A 22,525-nucleotide genomic window follows, 5' to 3' on the forward strand; every position below is an offset into this window, starting at 1 on the left:
TTTACACCCCATCCATCACTGAAATCAACGGAAATTAAAATCGGGCGGGGTATAAAATGGGCGGCCGCTCCGATCCCGTCAGTTTCCCGCTGGGCAGGTTAGATTAAAATTAACCCCAAGTCAAGGTCACTATAGAATGTGTTACAAATGAATTAAAGCATCAAGAGACCAAAATTCCTGTTTACATAATTTTAATTTTAAAAACGTAGAGACGAGTTAAAATTGATGGATACCAATTTCTTTTTTGTTACTTATTTCAGTTTTAGCCCTAAAATTAGCAGATAGGATGTTTGGCCCCTGTATGTTTACAGGTCATCAGTACAGATAGGATACACTTTGTTATCCTCAAGGAAATGAGTGAAGAAGTAGGTGAGGCTCCAAATCATATTTTCAGGTGCTCCATAAATATAAGGGCTAGGAAGGAGTCACATATTCTCAGTTTTTAAAATAAAGGAGTGAGGTGCGAACTGGGATATGATAAACTGGTCAATCTAACACTGGTGGTAGGGGAAATGCTCAAAATTTCAAAAGGACAATGTCACTGTGCTACTGAGATGCACAGAGCCTATCAGCCAAACCTACTGGAAATCACAGAAGATGTAACTAGAGGATGTAACTAAAGGAGTGGACCGGAGATGTTTAATGTGTGTAAAATACTTGGATTTTCGGAAAGCATGTGTTGAAATTTCACATCTGTAGGTAAAGATACATGGAGTTGAAGGCAGATTAGCAAAGTGGCTTGCAGTTGTCAGTGTATCAGGTAAAGGTAATCATGTTAAATAGATTAACTGGAAGTACATTAAGGGGATTCTCTTAAAAGGATCAATGTTTACCAGTGAGATTATCCCAATATAATCAAGAGCATTGAGTTAGAAAAAGAAAAAGGAATTGTCTCATGAGATATCCACTACAGTTATTCCAGTAAACACTAAGATAAAATCCACCTTTGGAGACAGATCCACACATTTCAAATAGCAACACCACGTCTTAAGCAACATTTCCTTCTGACGATTGTGTGGAAACAATGAAGCATGTTCAGTAACTGCATTAAGATCTAATAAAATGTAGTGATAATACGAATCAATTAAAACTCCATTCAAAACAGACTCCGTTAAAGTAGGCATTTGACCCAATGGTTCACCCTGACCGTTGACCTACCTGCCAGGCCTCCAGCTGCTGCGAGAGGTTGAGTTTCTGCTGGATTGCGTCCAGGAGCTGGCTGTTGAGTGACATCATGTCAATCTTACACTTGGCCAGTTCCATTTCCAGAGTGTTCTTCCTGTAACAGAAAGTCAGAATGTTACCTGTCATTACACTGATATATTTCATATCCACCCATGTAGCACGTTGAAAGAAGCATGCGCTCCCCCCTAATGAGTCACTTGGTAAATGCACTAGTAAGATCCGAGGTTTGGTGATCTATAGGAAACTGTAGGGAATCTAAGATATAACTGGGTGGTGGGGGCATCAGCTACAGTTTTTATTCCCGATCACTATCCAACATCATCTGTTAAGTGCACATATGGACATTGAATGAAGATAGGATCAACTGTGATACACCACTCTCCTCACCCCGATCAACAATCCAAAACTTGCTGTCACATAGTGTTTGGGCGAGGTACCAGAGATGGCCAGAACCCGTGGAACCATTATCCACGAGTTAGTACTTTCAGGAGAGGGGGAGCAAAAATCGGTGGTGGGGGGGGGGGGGGGGGTGGTGGAAATGCTCTACACCTGATCCAAACCCAATTTAACTCAGGCCCAATTTGTTTTTCTGAAAGGATGACCTGGGTTATCTTCACAGACCAGGTCTGTACACTATCAGTTATTGGTGGGAATCTCATTTCACTTTTAAAAAATAAACAAAAGAGGAAGTTCACTGAAATGTGAACAATACTTAACAGAAGGAGGTATGAAAGGGCCAACTCCAACCTACTCATTAGCTCATGGCTATCCTGACCATTTTCTCAGCCACGACCTGTTTGCAGATGCACACCAACAGTGGTTAAACATAACTTGAAGAACTACTTTAGACTCACTGGTGTTACTTTATAGAACAGTTTAAAAATAGCTTAAGAACTTTTAGAAAAAGAAAGGACCAAGCAGCCCAACAAACCCATCCCTTTTTGATAGATCTCAAAATCCATTTACCTGCATTCTCACCAGACCCCCCTCTCTCCAGAAATGCATCGAATAGTCTGTTGAACATATTCAATTTCTCCACTTGACTAGCCTTATCAGGTAAATTATTCTAGAATTCTACTACCTACTGGGTGAAAACATTCTGCAAAAAAAGGTCCTTTTTGATGCTGTAAAACTCAAGAATCTAGTGAAGCAAGTTCAAGCAGATTTGAAGTATGCAAAATAAACAGATTCCAGGAATATTGAAAGGACTCAATGTGTGAATGTCAGACTCTGATTCTGACAAGGAACCAAAGCATTTTCTTGTCAAGGTACAGCTTCAAGACAGAAGCTAAGGACCTGTCCAAGGTTGATCTAGGATAAGGATCAGTTTAATCTCAAAACTGGATTTTTCACTCACCCTGTTGCCCCACAAGGATAGTAGCAGCACTCTAGAGTATCTCTAAAAACACCACACAAGTTTCACTATCGGTAGGTCACATGTGCTACCTGCCCTATCATGCCTGGTGTGTTTCAATTCCTGATTCAACGAGAAATTGAGAGATGAAAATATCCTGCTTCTTCAACAGCACCTCCCAAACCCGCGACCTCTACCACCTAGAAGGACAAGGGCAGCAGGTACATGGGAACAACACCACCTGCACGTTCCCCTCCAAGTCACACACCACCCGACTTGGAAATATATCGCCGTTCCTTCATTGTCGCTGGGTCAAAATCCTGGAACTCCCTTCCTAACAGCACAGTGGGAGAACCTTCACCACACGGACTGCAGCAGTTCAAAAAGGTGGCTCACCACCACCTTCTCAAGGGCAATTAGGGATGGGCAATAAATGCAGGCCTTGCCAGCGCGCCCATATCCCAGGAACAAATTTTTTTTAAAATAGATCCTGCAGATGGACCTAAATCGACAAAATAAGATCACTGGGACTTGGCTTCTTATGTCCTTATGGTAATCTACAAGTTCTGACTAAACTCTACTGTTAGCATTTAATTGGGTCATTATGATCCATTCATTTGAGATTTTAAAAAAATATATAAAATGTAGACTTTTTCCCAGAACTATTCCAGCAATTTTCATCTTATCTATAGCATCCAATGCTGAAAGAAATTTCATACAAAATGTTTTATCCTGATAGTCAGCCAGTTTGTTTATGGCCAAGTTGAGGGTACAAGTGGAACTGACAGCCCTGGTGCAATCCGTCTCCCCGTTTCTTTCTTGTCTTGTCCTCATTTTCCCTTCATATTTTTTCACTCACAAGAACAGGGGGGAAAAAAAAGCATGGAATGAGAAAAGTTCATTTGGCCCATTAAGCCCTCTCCTTCCAAAGACCATGTACAATATTTAATCTCCTGAGAGAAAGTCTTGTATAAATATTCCATAATCCCTGAATGTATTCAAGCAAAGTTCCAGAATATTCATTCATTCTCACAACTCCCAACGTTCAAAACGGACATCCACAATAACCTCACAGCCTCTTTATCTTCCGCCAGCTATAGTAGCACATGATGCCTTGTGCCTTTTTAATTTGTCATTACTTTGTTTTTTGTGGTTTTTAAAATTTTCAATCCAGGTAGTTAATAGGATATTAAGCAGCTTGATTGATAAAACACTCACCATTGAGTCAGCAGGTCATAAGATAAAGCCCCACTCTAGGACTTGAGCACATAATCTAGGCCAACACTTCAGTGCAGCACTGTGGGACTGCTGTACTGTTGAAGGTGCTGTCTCTCAGATGAGACACAACGTATAAAATTCTTAGAGGGCTTGACAGGGTAGATGATGAGAGGCTGTTTCCGCTGGCTGGGGAGTCTAGAACTAAGGGGCATAGTCTCAGGATAAGGGGTTGTCCATTTAGGACTGAGATGAGGCGGAATTTCTTCACTCAGAGGGTTGTGAATCTTTGGACTTCTCTACCCCAGAGGGCTGTGGGTACTCAGTCGTTGAGTATATTCAAGGCTGAAATCAATAGATTTTTGGACTCTAAGGGAATCAAGGGATGCGGGGACCGGGCGGGAAAGTGGAGTTGAGGTCGAAGATCAGCCATGATCTTATTGAATGGCAGAGCAGGCCCCTATTTCTTAAGTTTTTATGACATTAAACCAAAGCCCTGTTTGCCCTCTCAGCTGGATGTAAAGGATCCATGGTACTATTTGAAGAGGAGCAGAAGAGTTCTCCCAATATCCTGGCCAACTTTTATCTCCCAACCAACACCGTCAAAACAGATTAACTGGCGATGTATCTCATTGCCATTTGTTGGACTTTGCTGTGCATAAAATGGCTGCCCTGTTGGCCTACATTACAACAGTGACTACACTTTAAAAGTACTTTGGTGCATCCCAAGGACGTGAAAGGTGCTATAGAAATTTAATTTCTTTTTTCTTTCCACATACCTGCTGTTCCAGTTATACCACAACAAGCAAGGCTGTACTGGCTGGACTTCTGAGGGGTGTGTGTATGTGTGAATTGTGGTTATTGTGCCAATTCACAGCACCCTCGAGTGGGAGGGGTGCAGAGCTCCATATATTTTTTTTTTTACTTAAACTGGTACTGTACACCATGCTTTGTTCAACAACCCCTGACTGCCAGCAAAATTTTAAATGTTACAACAGAATGAATAATCACATCTGTCATTTTCCATCATTTGAACCTTTGAGTCAGTCGTGTATTCATTAGACTTTAAAATGATCTTACTACTAGTCGCACTACTAATAGCGACTGTCAATAGTCTCTATGTTCTTTAGATGAACACTGGCAGCACTTTCCCCATTACAACAACTTGCATTTATATAGCACTTCTAACCTAGCAAAAACATCCCAAGGTGCTTCACAGCAGCGTAATCAGACAAAATTTGTCACGAGCTAAAGAAGGAGACATTAAAATAGAGCTTGATCAAAGAGGTAGGTTTTAAGGAGCGTCCTAAAAGAGAGAGAGGTAGAGAGGCGGAGAGGTTTAGGGAGGGTAATCCAGAGGTTGGGGTCTAGCAGCAGAATGCACGGCTGCCAATGGTAGGGCGACGGAAGTGGGGCATGAACAAGGGGTCAGAATTGGAGAAAGATAACAACAGATGAAGGAAACCATCAGCCCATCCTTCCATAGGAACCCATGCCCCCTCCATCACAGCATCCAACTGGCTCTTGAATGATTCCCAAACTTTTCCCTCTTTGTGTTGAGGTGCTTCCTGACATTACTCCTGGACTTGCTCTGTCAGATTCACGTTTCACTTTTTAAATACCAAATTAGAGGAACCACTCTCCAGTCCTTAACTGTAATCTCTTTATTTATGGAACTCCTTAGGAATATTTTAACCACAGCTTCATCTCACTCATTCCCTTGAGTTTGCAGGCCAACTGGTCTGTAGATATTTAGTGCTTTAAGTCTGTTCCTAAAGCATGCTTCACAGAGCTCTATATAGGTCATAACAGCTTGCATTTATATAGCGCCTTTAACGTAGTAAAACATCATAGATTCCAGTTTGACTGGATCTGGAGTTTAACCACGGCGAAGTGAATACAGGATTGATGAACTAAATGATGCACAAGCAAAACAGTAAAATGCAGAGAACCAAAAAAGGGGAAACACAATTGTAAATAGGGGCAAGTCAGAATAGGAGAAAGGGATTGTAGTTTTACACTTTGATCTGCAAAAGTAAAAATTTGTAAAGGTTGGGTGCGGGGGTGGTGGCGGGAGGGGGAAGGAGATTGATATTAAGCTCTGCCTGGATCAGTCTGTGTGCCATGAAGTCATCTCACATTTACCCCCTTTTTCCAGATTACGTTCCCACTTTTTCCATAGTCTCCCTGTATGTGGCTAGCTTCCAGGTCTCCAATATCACTCCAAAACAGTTCCTAGGCATCACGAGAGAGTGGCCCAAGGTTGACTTTCCCTCCAATTTATTATCTGGTCTCTGCATAGCCATAAGGTCGGGATTGGGAACTTACTGGTGTGGGATCACAGACACTAATTTGCATTGCATAGCCACTCTATGTTGATGCTCCAACATGCTGCGCTATCCCCTGCTCCAATAATTATAATATAGGGCAGGGCTAAAGAACTGTTCCCTGGAGAGCTCAACAGCCCAGTTACTACCATTTATAGCTAATCAGATACCCAGCCAATTAACAATCTAATTTACAACTTCACTGATCCCACGAGCTTCTACTTCAGCTTTAAATCTTCTCTGATAGGTTTTGTCAAAGACTTTTTGAATGTCAAAAGGTACAAAAGTGTGTGTATTATCTGTTTCGGTGGGTGGGGGAGAAAAAGAGGGAAGAATAGGTTACTGAAGTAGTGTTGAATTAATTTCTCTTACATATTGGGCACCATCAGATCTGTTTGAAACGGTGACAGTAAATGCTCATTAGTGGAAGACCTTCACTTCCTCTTCTTGGTGTACAGTTATATTCAGGTCTATATAATTGGAGCTGTAGCTCGACAAATGCCTTTAGACAGGTGAGTCAGAGAGCAAGACCAGCAGTTTTCATACATAGTAAATCCAATAATTTAGGAATACAGAAGAGATGGCAGTTAGATGTCATCAAGGCTCCACACTGGAGTAACCTTTACGCTGTTACCTGGATATATGGACAGTAGATCACAGGCTTATTCAGACCACATGCCCATTTGAACAGTGCTGATATCAGTACAAAGCCCAATAGAAAGGGGGTGATTTTAATTCATGATATTGAAGTATTTGTTTGAGGGAGGGGGATGTGGGGTGATATTGCCCAAGCTAGTGTTGGAATGAGATATATGCTGAGATTGTCACCAGCCACAAAATTAATTGTGACTCATCTTAGTCAGTAGCTCCTCATAGCCTTTCACTCTCTTCAGAGAAGTTTCTTACTTTGCTATGGCTTTGTCCCGGTCGCTGAAAGCTTTCTGAAGCTGCTTGTCTTGTTCTTTTTCTTCAGATGACACTTTCAGCTTGTCTCTCTCCTCTTTCATTGCATTCATTTCGACTCTCAGCAGCACAACCTGTAAGGACGATAAGTTCAGCAAGAGGGTACGTCTTATGAAATCATCCTAGTGAGAGCACGCAGGGTTTACAATTCACTACACTTTTCACACAAAGGAAATCTTAGCCCACTGTCTCTAATCTGTAAATCAACGCTGGATTTATAAACCGGCCCAACAGAGTCACTTTCTAAGGTGTTTATAGTACGGGGCTAGCGGGAAAAAATAGAAAAGCAACACTGGTTGGTAGGCCCTTGTGAAGTTTGGGCAGTGCAGTAGGTGTTTGATTCCACAGCTGCTTTTTTTGCTTTTCCTGACCCAGGAGTGCTTCATGCTGACACTGGACACCTAAAATAGGAAAGTGTTCCACTCCTAAGTATTAACATCGTTTGTGTTTTTAAAAAAAAGCATGTGCAAGCACGTCAAATAGCGCAATTTTAAATTGCTGAGCCCTCAGAACATTTTACAACATAGCAGTTGAATGAGAGTGCAGTACTCCCGGTGCCCAAAAAAGAGTGCTGGGTGGCAGTGACCATGTATTTTGGCCACCATTGACCGGTTACTACATAGAATAGGAAGTGAAGTCTGAGAGTCGCTTTGGTGTCAGGTTTTACAAAATTTATGGTGGAAACTGCATCTGGCTTCCGTTGTGAAATGTGTGTGTGTGTGTGTGTGTGTGTGTGTGTGTGTGTGTGTGTGGCAGTCGGGGGGGGGGGGGGGGGGGGGGAGATAAATTGTGCTTGTTATTTGGCATGGAGGCACGTGCTTCTTTTTGCTTAAACATAAAAAATGTTAATGTTTGGGAGTGAACACTTTTCCATTTAAATACCATGTCAAAATAAACCACCCTTGGGTTAGGTGAGCAGCAGACATCAACTAGTTTAGTACACAAGTTACACAAGCACAATGAAAAAGTTACACCATCACTCATCAGAGATTATAGAATGCTCTGTAAATGTCACACACATACATAGAGGTACCACACTGAATCCTGACACACACAATTCCTATAAGTTCATAATCTTTATCTGTACTTATACTAATAACAATCAACCCTATTCTTAACCAGGTGTTCATTCAACTCCTTTCTGTAAGAGTTAAACAACACAATAATAACTGCTTTTGATGGGAGTCTGTTCCATTCGTCTGCTAATCTATAGGGAGCTGTGCACACTGAAAGTTGAATAAAAGGGCATGAGGATATGCCAGACTTTCGTTTGAGTTTGCCCAGTGTGTACATCTGTGATGCATTGGAGTTCTTCTTGAGTTCATACAAGCTAACATACCGTAGACTCATTTCCATCAAGGATGTTCTGGATCAGACGTTTGAGCTCGTGCAGTGCTGTGTGTAGGCTCCCTGTAGGGATATCTTTGGCAGAGGAGGTGTCAGAGGATTCGTCCATAGAGGAGTCAGTGGAAAGTGCAGAGTCTGTGATGTCATTTCCTCTCAGGTGGGAGCAAAGTGAGCGCACTTGGCAGTAAGCCTCCCAGAGTTCTATTCTCAGCTGTGGTGAAAGAAGAATAATGCTGTGAGTTTATTAGTGAAACATACAGCAAGGTCAGGGGAGTCAGAGGACAAGTAGAAACATGGATTGCAAGCTGGTTACAAAACAGAAAACAAAGAGTAGGGGTTAAAGGTAATTACTCAAACTGGCAAAAGATGGGAAGTGGTACTCCACAGGGATTGGTGCTGGGACGATTTGGACTCAGGAATCGGAAGTACAATTTCAAAATCTGCAGACAACACCAAATCATTGGGGGGGGGGGGGGGGGGAGGTGGAGAGGGTATAGTTAATACTGAGGAGGACTGCAACAAAATACAGGAAGACATTAATAAACTTGCAGAATGAGCATGTAATTGACAAATGAATTTCAATATAGATAAGTGTGAGGTGGTAATTTTGGTGGGAATAATAAAGGGGCCACATACTCGTTGGAAAATAAAAGAGTCCAAACGGGGAAGAGGAGCAGAGGGGTTGAAGGGTACAGGTACACAAATCACTAAAAGTAGTGATGCAGGTTAATAAGACCATAAAAAAAGCAAACCAAGTACCAGGGTTCATTTCTAGAGGGATAGAATTGAAGAGAAGTTATGTTAAATTTGTATAGAACCTTGGTTAGACCACACTTGGAGTCCTGAGCATAGTTCTGGTCTCCACGCTATACAAAGGATATAGAGGCACTGGAGAAGGTGCGAAAAAGATTTACTAGGACGATACCAGAATCGAGAGGTTATACCTATCAGGAAAGATTGAATAGGCTGGGGCTCTTTTCTCTAGAAAAGAGAAGCCTGAGGGGTGACCTGATAAATTTAAGATTATGAAAGGGTTTGATAGGGTAGACGCAGAGAAGATGTTGCCACTTGCGGGGGAGACCAGAACTACAGGCCATAAATATAAGATAGTCACTATCAAATCCAATAGGGAATTCAGGAGAAACGTCTTCACCCAGAAAGTGGCAAGGAGTAGTTGAGGTGACGAGCATCGATGCATTTAAGGGGAAGTTAGATAAACACATGAGGGAGAAAAGAATAGAAGGATATGTTGATAGGGTTAGATGAAGAAGGGTGGGTGGAGGCTCATGACTAGCCTGTTTCTGTGCTGTACATTCTTTGTAATTATTTGTAAGATGAAGGTACCACTACACATACAGCACATCAAGAAATCACACAAAACCTGGAGCTAGACACAGATCATGGCAAAAGGCAGCTTGCCAGTGCTCATGGGAACACCCAAAGCAACTGCAGTACCCGGCAACAATCAGAGCCAGCCTCATGGTAATAACCAGCTGCCGAGGTCCTAAGCTCTGGAATTCCCTCCCGAAATCTCTCCGCCCCTCTAATTCTCTCTCCTCCTTTAACGTTCCTTAAAACCTACCTCAGACGTCACTTGACCTAATATCTCCTTATGTGGCTCGGTGTCAAATTTTGTTTGATAAATCGCTCCTGTGAAGCACCTTGGGACGTTTTACTACGTTAATGACGCTATATAAATGAAAGTTGTTGTTGATGAGCCAGCCCCAAGGTAATAACCAGAGCCGGCCCCGTGTATGGTAACAGCCGGAGCCGGCCCATGGTAATAACCAGAGCCAACTCCATGCATGGCAACAACCAGAGCCAGCCCCAGTGCATGCTAATGGCTACGCATAGCAACATCTGGAGCCATTTTACCTCTGGGCTATTTGAAATTCCCTCCAATTACCACATCATGATTTCCTGCAAACTTTCTAGAACACCTGTCTCTACCTATTCACCTTCGGCAATCACAATTTCTAATTACCAACTTCTAACTGAATTGCTTCACTATTGTAGAGCTCTGGAAAGACTGAATCACAAACAAGCCTTTGATTTTAGGGTTAAACACAACTAAACCTGATAATTGCCTCTGAAAGATGAATTCCAAAATTAGTGTTATGCCCAATAAAACCTGAGATCACAACCATTTAAATACTGCAGTTCTGATCTGATGCTCACAAACACTTTTCCTGATGCAGGAAGCACTGCATCTTCATCTCATACTGATGACAGATGATATCATCGACAGTGCTATCAAGCGGCACTTACTCACCAATAAGCTGCTCACCGATGCTCAGTTTGGGTTCCGCCAGGACCACTCGGCTCCAGACCTCATTACAGCCTTGGACAAAAGAGCTGAATTCCAGAGGTGAGGTGAGAGTTACTGCCCTTGACATCAAGGCAGTATTTGACTGAGTGTGGCACCAAGGAGCCCTAAAATTGAAGTCAATGGGAATCGGAGGGAAAACTCTCCAGTGGCTGGAGTCATACCGAGCACAAAGGAAGATGGTAGTGGTTGTTGGAGGCCAATCATCTCAGCCCCAGGACATTGCTGCTGGAGTTCCTCAAGGCAGTGTCCTAGGCCCAACCATCTTCAGCTGCTTCAACAATGACCTTCCCTCCATCATAAGGTCAGAAATGGGGATATTCGCTGACTATTGCACAGTGTTCAGTTCCATTCACAAATCCTCAGATAATGAAGCAGTCTGTGCCCGCATGCAGCAAGACCTGGACAACATCCAGGCTTGGGCTGATAAGTGGCAAGTAACATTCGCGCCAGACAAGTGCCAGGCAATGACCATCTCCAACAAGAGAGCATCTAACCGCCTCCCCTTAACATTCAACAGCATTACCAACGCCGAATCCCCCACCATTAACATCCTGGGGTCACCATTGACCAGAAACTTAACTGGACCAGCCACATAAATACTGTGGCTACAAGAGCAGGTCAGAGGCTGGGTATTCTGCGGTGAGTGACTCACCTCCTGACTCCTCAAAGCCTTTCCACCATCTACAAGGCACAAGTCAGGGGTGTGATGGAATACTCTCCACTTGCCTGGATGAGTGCAGCTCCAACAACACTCAAGAAGCTCAACACCATCCAGGACAAAGCAGCCCGCTTGATTGGCACCCAATTCACCACTCTAAACATTCACTCCCTTCACCACTGGAGCACCGTGGCTGCAGTGTGTACCATCCACAGGATACACTGCAGCAACTTGCCAAGGCTTCTTAGACAGCACCTCCCAAACCCGCGACCTCTACCACCTAGAAGGACAAGAGCAGCAGGCACATGGGAACAACACCATCTGCACGTTGCCCTCCAAATCTCACACCATCCCGACTTGGAAATATATCGCCGTTCCTTCATCGTCGCTGGGTCAAAATCCGGGAACTCCCTACCTAACTGCGCTTGGGAGAACCTTCACCACACGGACTGCAGTGGTTCAAGAAGGTGGCTCACCACCACCTTCTCAAGGGCAATTAGGAATGGGTGATAAATGCTGGCTATGCCAGCGACGCCCACATCCCACGAACGCATAAAAAAATGAGCAGCACCAACGCAGAGTGCACCTTCAGTGTTCCCAGTCTATATGCAGACGGCTGAATCAACTTTCATGGGGGAGGAGGTGCGGAGGATGCAGGCGAATGATGTTCTTCATCTCCTTTTGTTATTGTATTTTGTGAAAGGCAATTATTTGCATCTATGAAAGTATTTTACTTGTTCCTTCCAAAATTGTTTTGTTGATTAAACGTGAAGATTTGTGGTTGAAAACATTGCACTTTTATTTTTACCTAAGAACGTAGAGATTTGCTCATGGCTGATCATAGAATCATAGAAAATAGGAGCAAGAGTAGGCCATTCAGCCCTTTGAGCCTGCTCTGCCATTCAAAATGATCATGGCTGATCGTCTAACTCAGTACCCTGTTCCCGCTTTTTCCCCATATCCCTTGATCCCTTTAGCATTAAGAAATATATCTATCCCCTTCTTGAATATATTTAATGACTTAGCCTCCACTGCCTTCTGTGGTAGACATGATGTGGAGATGCTGGTGATGGACTGGGGTGGACAAATGTAAGGAGTCACCTGACGAAGGTGCAAAGCTCCGAAAGCTTGTGATTTTAAATAAAGCTGTTGGACTATAACCTGGTGTTGTGCGACTCCTTACATTTCTGTGGTAGAGAATTCCACACATTCACCACCCTCTGAGTGAAGAAATTTCTCCTCATTTCTGTTCGAAATGGCTTACCCTGTATACTGAGACTGTAGCTCCTGGTTATGGATTCCCCATCAATCGGGAACATCCTCCCTGCATCTAGTCTGTCTAGTCCTGTTAGAATTTTATATGTTTCGATGAGATCACCTCTCATTCTTCGAAACTCTAGTCAATATAGGCCTAGTCGACCCAATCTCTCCTCATACGTCAGTCCTGCCATCCCAGGAATCAGTCTGGTAAACCTTTGTTGCACTCCCTCCATGGCAAGGACATCCTTCCTCCGATAAGGAGCCCAAAACTGCACACAATACTCCAGATGTGGTTTCACCAAGGCCCTGTACAACTGCAGTAAGACATCCCTGTTCCTGCACTCAAATCCTCTTGCAATGGAGGCCAACATACCATTCGCCTTCCTACTGCTTGCTGCACCTGAATGCTCGCTTTCAACGACTGGTGTACAAAGACACCCAGGTCTCATTGCACCTCCCCTTTTCCCAATCCATCACCATTCAGAAAATAATCTGTCTTTCTGTTTTTACAACCAAAGTGGATAACCTCACATTTATCCACATTATACTGCATCTGCCATGTTCTTGCCCATTCACCCAACTAGTCTAAATCACATTGGATCCTCTTTGCATCCTCCTCACAGCTCACATTCCACCCCAGCTTTGTGTCGTCTGCAAACTTGGAAATGTTACATTCAGTTCCCTCATCCAAATCATTGATACATATTGTGAATAGTTGGGGCCCAAGCACTGATCCCTGCGGTACCCCACTAGTCACTGCCTGTCACCCGGAAAAAGACCCGTTTATTCCTGCTCTCTGTTTCCTGTCTGTCAACCAATTCTCAATCCATGCCAGTATATTCCCCCCAATCCCATGTGCTTTAATTTTGTACTCTAACCTCTTGTGTGGGACCTGGGAGCAGCCTTCCCCCTGGGCTGCTCCATGCTGTAATTTTTCCTATTTCTTGCAGCATCAGTCAGTGGAGGCATTTTTTTAAAATCCGTTCATGGGATGTGGGCGTCGCTGGCGAGGCCGGCATTTATTGCCCATCCCTAATTGCCCCTTTAAATAGAGCTCCTCCAGCAGACAGACCTTACTGCGCATGCGCAGTCCGCCCGACGCGCAGCTCCGCAGCGGGGAACCCGGAAGACCAGGTAAGTGGATCCAATTAAGCTGCGATCGCGCGCGGGGCAGACTGATTTCACCGGGCGCGTTACCCACGCGCCCAATCGCCCCCCGCTGCGAACCCGCCGCCCTCCTAATATCGAGCCCATTGTCTTGGGAGATAGGGAGCCAATGCAGACTAAAAAGATTGGAGTAATGGGCAAAGACGACTGTGCGAGATAGGATGCAAACAGTCGGAGTTTAAGGAGGGGGTATCTTGGAGGCTTGGTGAGGAAGGCAATAGGGAAACCAAGTCTGGAGGTGACAAAAAGCATAAATTAGGGTTTTGGCTGTGGTGGTAGTGAAACATGGGTGAGTCTTGGAAGTGATCAAGATATTGGATTGAGCAGGACGCTGAGCGTGCAGGCTGTCTAGTCCAGAGGTGAAGGCCAGTGCTTGTATAGATGTGTGGTCTAGTTGTGCTTTTGTGTGTACCTGCTCTCTCTCCTGTTCCAGCTCCTCTGCTTCCATGCTCTGCTCAATTTCAGACAGTAACGATGTACTTGTTGGGCTCACACTGTGTAGACTCATCTCCTCATTCATTTCATCCACTTTCACCTGGAGCTGCCGGTGAGACATCCGTACTTCATGGAGTTCTAGTTGGTTCTGCCTTAACTATGAAACCAGAGCACAAGGCATGATATTAGAATTATTCCTGCATAAAAAGATGATGAGCCAGACCTGGTCAAGATCAAGTCAAGCCAAGCTGGAGATCCATCTTTGCTCTCATAGATACTAGGCCTCCCCAAAGTCAGAACAAGATTTCAGTAACAAATATATCTTTATACATATGCTATACCTCTAGGCATACTATTACAGATAGCGTGCACAGCATAATTCATAGTACAACTGATTTGGCATGGAGCAATTTCTACATTTACCACTTGTAGTGCGATTTGATCGGAAGGAAATGAGGGGCAAAGAGAGTGTATGATAATAGACTGCGACAAACATAAAAGGGAATCCAAAAGTCTTCTATAGACATGTAAAAAGTAAACAGGTAGTAAGAGGGGTAGGGCCGATCAGGAGATCTACTCATGGAGGCAGAGGGCATAGCCGAGATACTAAATAAGTACTTTACATCTGTCTTTACCAAAGAAGAAGATGCTGCCAGAGTCTCAGTAAAGGAAGATGTAGTTGAGATACTGGATGGGCTGAAAATTGATAAAGACGTACTAGAAAGGCTAGCTGTACTTAAAGTAGATAAGTCACCCGGTCCTGACAGGATGCATCCTAGGTAACTGAGGGAAGGGTGGAAATTGCGGAGGTACTGGCCATAATCTTCCAAACATTCTTAGATATGGGGGTGGTGCCAGAGGACTGGAGAATTGCAAATGTTACACCCTTGTTCAAAAAAAGGGTGTAAGGATAAACCTGGCAACTGCAGGCCAGTCAGTTTAACCTCGGTGGTGGGGAAACTTTTAGAAATAATAATCCCGGACAGAATTAGCAGTCACTTGGACAAGTGTAGATTGATTAGGGAAAGCCAGCACGGATTTGTTAAAGGCAAATCGTGTTTAACTAACTTGATAGAGTTTTTTGATGAGGTAACAGAGAGGGTCGATGAGGGCAATACAGTTGATGTGGTTTATATGGACTTTCAAAAGGCGTTTGATAAGGTGCTGCATAATAGGCTGGTCATCAAGATTGAAGCCCATGGAATAAAGGGGACAGTAGCAGCATGGATACAAACTGGCCAAGTAACAGGAAGCAGAGAGTAGTGGTGAATGGTTGTTTCTCGGGCTGGAGGGACGTGTACAGAGGTGCTCCCCAAGGGTCGGTACTAGGACCACTGCTTTTCTTGATATATATTAATGACTTGGACTTGGGTGTACAGGGCACAATTTCAAAATTTGCAGATGACACAAAACTTGGAAGTATAGTGAACGGTGAAGAGGATAGTGATAAGACTTCAAGAGGACATAGACAGGCTGGTGGAATGGGCGGACATGCGGCAGATGAAATTTAACGCAGAAAAATGCGAAGTGATACATTTTGGTAGGAAGAACGAGAAGAGGCACTATAAACTAGAGGGCACAATTCTAAATGGGGTACAGGAACAGAGATATCTGGGGGTAAATGTGCACAAATCGTTGAAGGTGGCAGGGCAGGTTGAGAAAGTGGTTAAAAAAGCTTACGGGGTCCTGGGCTTCATAAATAGAGGCATAGAGTACAAAAGCAAGGAAGTCATGATGAACCTTACTGGTTCGACCACAACTGAAGTATTGTGTCCAGTTCTGGGAACAGCACTTTAGAAAAGATGTGAAGGCCTTAGAGAGGGTGCAGAAGAGATTTACTAGAATGATTCCAGGGTGAGGAACTTTAGTTACGTGGATAGACTGGAGAAGCTGGGGTTGTTCTCCTTGGAACTGAGAAGATTGAGAGGAGATTTGAAAGAGGTATTTAAAATCATGAAGGGTCTAGACAGAGTAGATAGAGAGAAACTGTTTCCATTGGCGGAAGGGTCAAGAACCAGAGGACATAGATTTAAGGTGATTGGCAAAAGAACCAAAGGTGACATGAGGAAAAACTTTTTTTACGCAGTGAGTGGCTATGATCTGGAATGCACTGCCGGGGGCGGTAGGGATGGTGGAGGTAGATTCAATTGTGGCTTACAAAAGGGAACTGGATAAGGAAAACTTGAAAGGAAAAAAATTGCAGGGTTATGGGGATAGGACAGGGGAGTGGGACTAGCTGGATTGCTCTTGCATAGAGCTGGCATGGACTCAATGGGTCGAAAGGTCTCCTTCGTGCTGTAACCTATGATTCTATGATGCCCGGCCACTGTAATTTTGCATAAAAAGCACAGGAGGCAGTGCAAGTATTGGTTCAAGCAGAACTGAGTGATAATTACTTCTTACAAGAAATCACTTGCTTTACTAATCAGTTGGCACGTTATAGATTCTAACCTGGAGACAAAAAATAGCCTCACATGTATTTATGTGGGTTCCCTGTAATCAGGAATTACAACTACAAACATGCTCAAATGTAATACACACCCTCTCTCGTCTGCACGCACAAAAAAAAACTGTAAACTGTCTACCTGTTCCTGTGGCTCAACTGCAAGTCACAAATCCCATTGCATTTTTTGAAGATCAGGGAGTTGTCCCAGTGTCCGAGTCAATAGTACTGCCCCTCCCCCTCCACACCCCCCTCAAGCAACACCACAAAAAACAGGTCATTCATTCAATTGCTCTTTGTGGGATCTTGTAAATTGGCTGCTACATTTGCCCTCATAACAACAGTTATTCCAATTCAAAGTAATTAATGGTATATGAAACACTGTGGGACATTTTGGAGACATGGTAAGGCATTATATATAAATGCAAGTCTCCCTTTTTTTCCTTTCACGCAGCTGAAAGTGCACACTGCATCAAAGCAAAAACACATTCTGTGTCAGAGATATAGGGCTCGATATTAGGAGGGCGGCGGGGGGGTCTATTGGGCGCGTGGGTAACGCGCCCGGTGAAATCAGTCTGCCCCGCGCGCAATTGCAGGCTAATTGGATTCACTTATCTGGTCTTCCGGGTTCCCCGCTGCTGAGCTGCACGTCGGGCGGACTGCGCATGCGCAGTAAGGTCTGCCAGCTGGAGGAGCGCTATTTAAAGGGGCAGTCCTCCACTGACTGATGCTGCAAGAAATAGGAAAATTTACAGCATGGAGCAGCCCAGGGGGAAGGCTGCTCCCAGGTTTAATTGGATGGGTGAGGAGGAGGGGGAGGACAGAGATCTTCCCCCTGGCGGGCGGGAAGCGGCCTGCCTCTGCCACCAAGAAGGCCTGGCTCAAGGTGGCAGAGGAGGTCACCTGCACCACCAACATATCGCGCACCTGCATACAGTGCAGGAGGCGCTGCAATGACCTAAGTAGGTCAGCCAAAGTGAGTACACTTACTCATTCCCCTACACTCCGTCTGCCACATCACCGCCCCCACCCCACATCTCCTTCTGCACTGCCAATACTACTCTGTCACATCACCCCTCACACCCACTCAAAGCTCATCCTCATCTTACCTGCACTTACTCAACTCGCCAGTACTCAACCCAATCCTCATACAATCTCATGGCTCTATCTCATTCTCACCCTCTCATGCATCTCTTTCACGGTCAGCCTCACTCAACCTGCCACTACCTGTGCTGCAGCCACAGGGCATGCATCACATATGTGCAGTAGGCAGCGTAAGGCAAACGTGTCGTGAGCATGAAGGGGATGCACAAGGGTGTTTGAGGGTTTGTCATGGTTTTTACTGATATTTAATTTCTGACCAACTCACATCACATATTATATTGGCACCACTACTGCCACGTCTTTGCGAATCTCGTCTGGTTTGTGCAATAATGCCCTTTCCTGAGGATCACAATGAAGACCCACATCTGATGCCACCCATTGTGTCACTGCAGAGTGGGTGTAGGTGTATTTGCAGGGCTCTTTTGTGCAGACGACTGAGAGACATCGGAGATGTCCCCAGTGGCACCCTGGAAGGATGCGGAGGAGAAGTTGCTGAGGGCAGTATTGACATTGACAGCAACAGGTAAGAAGATGGTGCTCGAGCTAGTCGGGAGCAGCTCGGCATGAAGGAGGCTGCAGATGTCCACGACTACATGTCGAGTGACTCTGAGCCTCCGTGTGCACTGCTGCTCAGAGAGGTCCAGGAAGCTGAGCCTCGGTCTGTGGACCCTGTGGCGAGGGTAGTGCCCTCTGCGACGCATCTCTCTCTGCCTTTGTCATCCCTCCTGCTGTGCAGGTGGATGTGTCACAGCACTGTGTTGTGGAGCTCCACGTGTCAGGTGGACAGCGTGGCCGGTGATGCTGTTCGCCCTCCGAGGAGGTCATGACTGCAGCTACGGTGGCCCCCATCCGGAAGATGTACATCTGAGGGGGCCGCAAGGTAGGTACATGTCTCTGGACCCCGAGGTAAGTGTGCAAGTTGGTGAATTTGATTGTTGGGAGGAGGGTGGTGTAGGCCAAACTTTGTCCAAAGTGACAGAGTGGTCTCCTGCAATGAGTGAGGGTCTCCCCCCCGCACCTGTCAAATGGACGTTTGCAGCTGCCACAGGCTGATAGCTGCAACACGTCCATTTCAACTGGGAGTGTTTCCCCCAGTACGGGAAACAGTCCCAGTTGTTTGTAAAATCCCACCCCATGTAAAATATCTCCTTAATCAGGTCTGTTAACGACCTGAAATACCAGTATAAATGCTTTTAAGTGGCACCCCGCCGGCTTTAATTGCCTGCGGGAGTCCCACATTGGGGGGCTGCGCGCGCACGTCAGCGCGTCTGTGGGGATCCCGAAGTGGGCAGGTTGGAGCCGGGTTCCAGATCCGCTCCGGGATTCTTCGATTTTCGGAGCCCCCCAGCCAGGAACGCACCCAATCGCGGGTGCTAATATCGAGCCCGTACAGTCGACCACACTTCAAAAGTACTTCATTGGCTGTAAAGCGCTTTGGGACGCCCTGAGGTCATGAAAGGAGTTATAGAAATGCAAGTCTGTCTTGCATTTATATAGCGCCATACAAGAAAGTCTTTCTTTATCATACACTGCTTCAAGCTCTATACACTTAGTCAAAAGGCACACACATAAGAACGAAGTCTGGAGTGGGAAAAGCCATTTGTGCCAATAAGTCTTCTTCATCCAGAGTCCAAGTATGATTATTGTACTATTGGCTTTCCTCCCACATCAACTTTTGATCCCCTATTTTAAAGACAGACTTATATTTATACAGCACCTTTCACGACCTCAGGACACCCCAGAGCACTTAACAGCCGATTAAGTACTTTTGAAGTATGGTCACTGTTGCAATGTAGGAAACGAGGCAGCCAATTTGCACACAGCAAGGTCTCACAAACACCAATGTAATAATGACCAGATAATCTGTTTTAGTGATGTTGGTTGAGGGATAAATATTGGCCAAGGCACCAGGAAGAACTCCCCTGCTCTTCTTCGAAATAGTACCATGGAATCTTTTACATCCACCTGAGAGGGCTGATGGGGCCTTGGTTTAATGTCTCACCTGAAAGGTGGCACCTCCAACAGTGCAGCACTCCCTCAGTACTGCACTGGATTGTCAGCCTAGATTTTGTGCTCAAGTCTCTGGAGTGATATTTGAACCCATGGCCTTCTGACTCAAAGGCAAGAGTGCTACCAACTGAGCCACAGCTGACATTTTAAGGGGAACTAAGTTCCTTCCTCAACCTCCTCTGAAAAAATGAGCCATTCTTCATAACGTAGTCTTCAAAAGGCTGGAATCCATCCTCGTCACTCTTCATTGAACCCTTTCTAATGCATCTATATCCTTTTTCGGATGGGTGACCACAACTATTCACTATTTTTCAGACTGGCCTCACCATCGACTGGTCAGTAAAACTTGCTCTGACTTGTCGTCCAGTGCTCTCCAGATGTACCCTGGTACTTGATTTACCATACCAGATGCTTTCAAGGTACAAGCAACGATCAGTTCCAAATCCTTTTCCTTTTTCGTCTCTGCCAGTAAAGCCCCGATCATATTCTCTCCCTGAACTTCCACTCATGTTGCCCCGTATAAGGGAGACACTTTGATGACTCTTAGTGTGGTTAGGCTTACCTTTTTTTAAAAATTCATTCATGGGATGTGGGCATCACTGGCAAGGCCAGCATTTATTGCCCAACCCTAACTGCCCTTGAGAAGATGGTGGCGAGCCACCTTCTTGTACCTTCACTGCACAGACTGCAGCAGTTCTCTCGCAGTGCTGTTAGGTAGAGAGTTCGAGGATTTTGACCCATCGACGATGAAGGAACAGCGATATATTTCCAAGTCAGGATGATGTGTGACTTGGAGGGGAACGTGCAGGTGGTGTTGTTCCCATGCGTCTGCTGGCCTTATCCTTCTAAGTGGTAGAGGTTACGGATTTGGGAGGTGCTATCAAGAAGCCTTGGCGAGTTGCTGCAATGCATCTTGTAGATGGTACACACTGCAGCCACGGTGCGCTGGTGGTGGAGGGAGTAAATGTTTAAGGTGGTGGATGGGGTGCCAATCAAGCGGGCTGCTTTGTCCTGGATGGTGTCGAGCTTCGTGAGTGTTGTTGGAGCTGCACTCATCCAGGCAAGTGGAGAGTATTCCATCACACTCCTGACTTGTGCCTTGTAGATGGTGGAAAGGCTTTGGGGAGTCAGGAGGTGAGTCACTCGCCGTAGAATACCCAGCCTCTGACCTGCTCTTGTAGCCACAGTATTTATGTGGCTGGTCCAGGTAAGTTCCTGGTCAATAGTGACTCCCAGGATGTTGATGGTGGGGGATTCAGTGATGGTAATGCCGTTGGATGTCAAGGGGAGGTGGTTAGACACTCTCTTGTTGGAGATGGTCATTGCCTGGCACTTGTCTGGTGTGTATGTTACTTGCCACTTATCAGCCCAAGCCTGGATGTTGTCCAGGTTTTCCTGCATGTGGGCATGGACTGCTTCATTATTTATGGGGTTGCAAATGGAACTGAACACTGTGCAATCATCAGCGAACATCCCCACTTCTGACATTATGGAGGGAAGGTCATTGATGAAGCAGCTGAAGATGGTTGGGCCTAGGTCACTGTCCTGAAGAATTCCTGCAGCAATGCCCTAGGACCTAGCCCCATATATCCACTGGCTTACTTAAACTAGTATCCTTTCATATTATACTAAGGCACTACTTGGTAACAGTGTGCCACTTAAAATTCTAAAGTCACGAGTTTGATTCCCCACACAGATCATACATAATCAGGAAGGGAACCCTTTCATACTGTTGATTTTGTTATTTTAGTTAGTTTGGATGTACCACCCTTCGCCACGTTTTTAGTGGCATTACTCCTTTTGAGGAAACACTTGATGCCTAGCCCCTACAATTCCACCAGCCTCTCTCAAAATAGGACCGTTTCAGGTTATTTCCCTAAAATTCTAATTGTGTTGCCCCTTTAAGGGGGGGGGCATTTGTTGAATCCCAACAGGGTTGATCCTTGCCCAATTCCACAAGATTATCTTAAAACAGGATGCTTTTATGTTATATGTATATTTACTGTTACTGCTCCTATTTACATTTATATCCAGACAAAAATCCACCTGCCCTCTCTCAGGCCCTATACTTACTTGCACGCACACACATAAATGCAAGAATATAGGAACGTCCATTCATTCAGCTTGCTCTGAAGTCTAGGTCCTTTTTCAGGACTTGATCAACAATTTCATGACCCTTCCCCACATCCCTCTACTCCTTAATGAGTCAGGAATTGATCCAAATACTTCTTGAATCTTTCCGCAAAAGCACAATTTACTGGACTAGATGGTAACCTATTCCAAAAGCTGCTGAGTCTTTGTGAGGAAGATTTTTAAGCTTATAGTTGCTTCAGTCTATTATTGTTTCCTCTGGTTCTCCATGCGTTGAATCCCTCATTATTTTGGAAACTTGAACCATATTTTGACTTGGCTTGAATCTTATTTTCAAAGAAAATTGATCTGCTTTCTTTAGCCTCTCCTCATAGCTTGACGACCCAACCTGCAATCATCACTGTTTTACTGAATCCTTTCCATTATCTCTATATCTTCTGAGTATGCTGATCTTGCTAATGCTTAATTGGGTGTCAATAGCACTCCTTGGGCTAACATTCTATTGATCCACTTCAATATTTTACTTGCCTTTGGAACTGCGCTCTCATCCATAATAATAGCCTCCAGCTTTTGGTCACTTTTTAAACCACGATTTATTTTTTGATTCGCTTGATTTATTGAAACGAATTGTTCTGTA

The 22,525-nt window shown here is 44.7% G+C and overlaps 1 protein-coding gene across 1 annotated transcript in view; it reads right to left on the reverse strand.

The window, feature by feature from the left end:
* LOC137342350 (BICD family-like cargo adapter 1) overlaps positions 1-22,525 on the reverse strand; it is a 69,842-nt gene that overhangs the window by 4,443 nt on the left and 42,874 nt on the right. Inside the window, exons 5-8 of the mRNA XM_068006285.1 lie at positions 14,218-14,397; positions 8,384-8,602; positions 6,988-7,118; positions 1,159-1,279 (exon numbers count right to left, since the gene is read on the reverse strand). Coding sequence (XP_067862386.1) covers positions 1,159-1,279; positions 6,988-7,118; positions 8,384-8,602; positions 14,218-14,397 — 651 coding nt within the window. The remainder of the gene's footprint in view (positions 1-1,158; positions 1,280-6,987; positions 7,119-8,383; positions 8,603-14,217; positions 14,398-22,525) is intronic.

Source organism: Heptranchias perlo, chromosome 25, assembly GCF_035084215.1.
Source record: "Heptranchias perlo isolate sHepPer1 chromosome 25, sHepPer1.hap1, whole genome shotgun sequence".
NCBI classification, from domain to species: Eukaryota; Metazoa; Chordata; class Chondrichthyes; order Hexanchiformes; family Hexanchidae; genus Heptranchias; species Heptranchias perlo.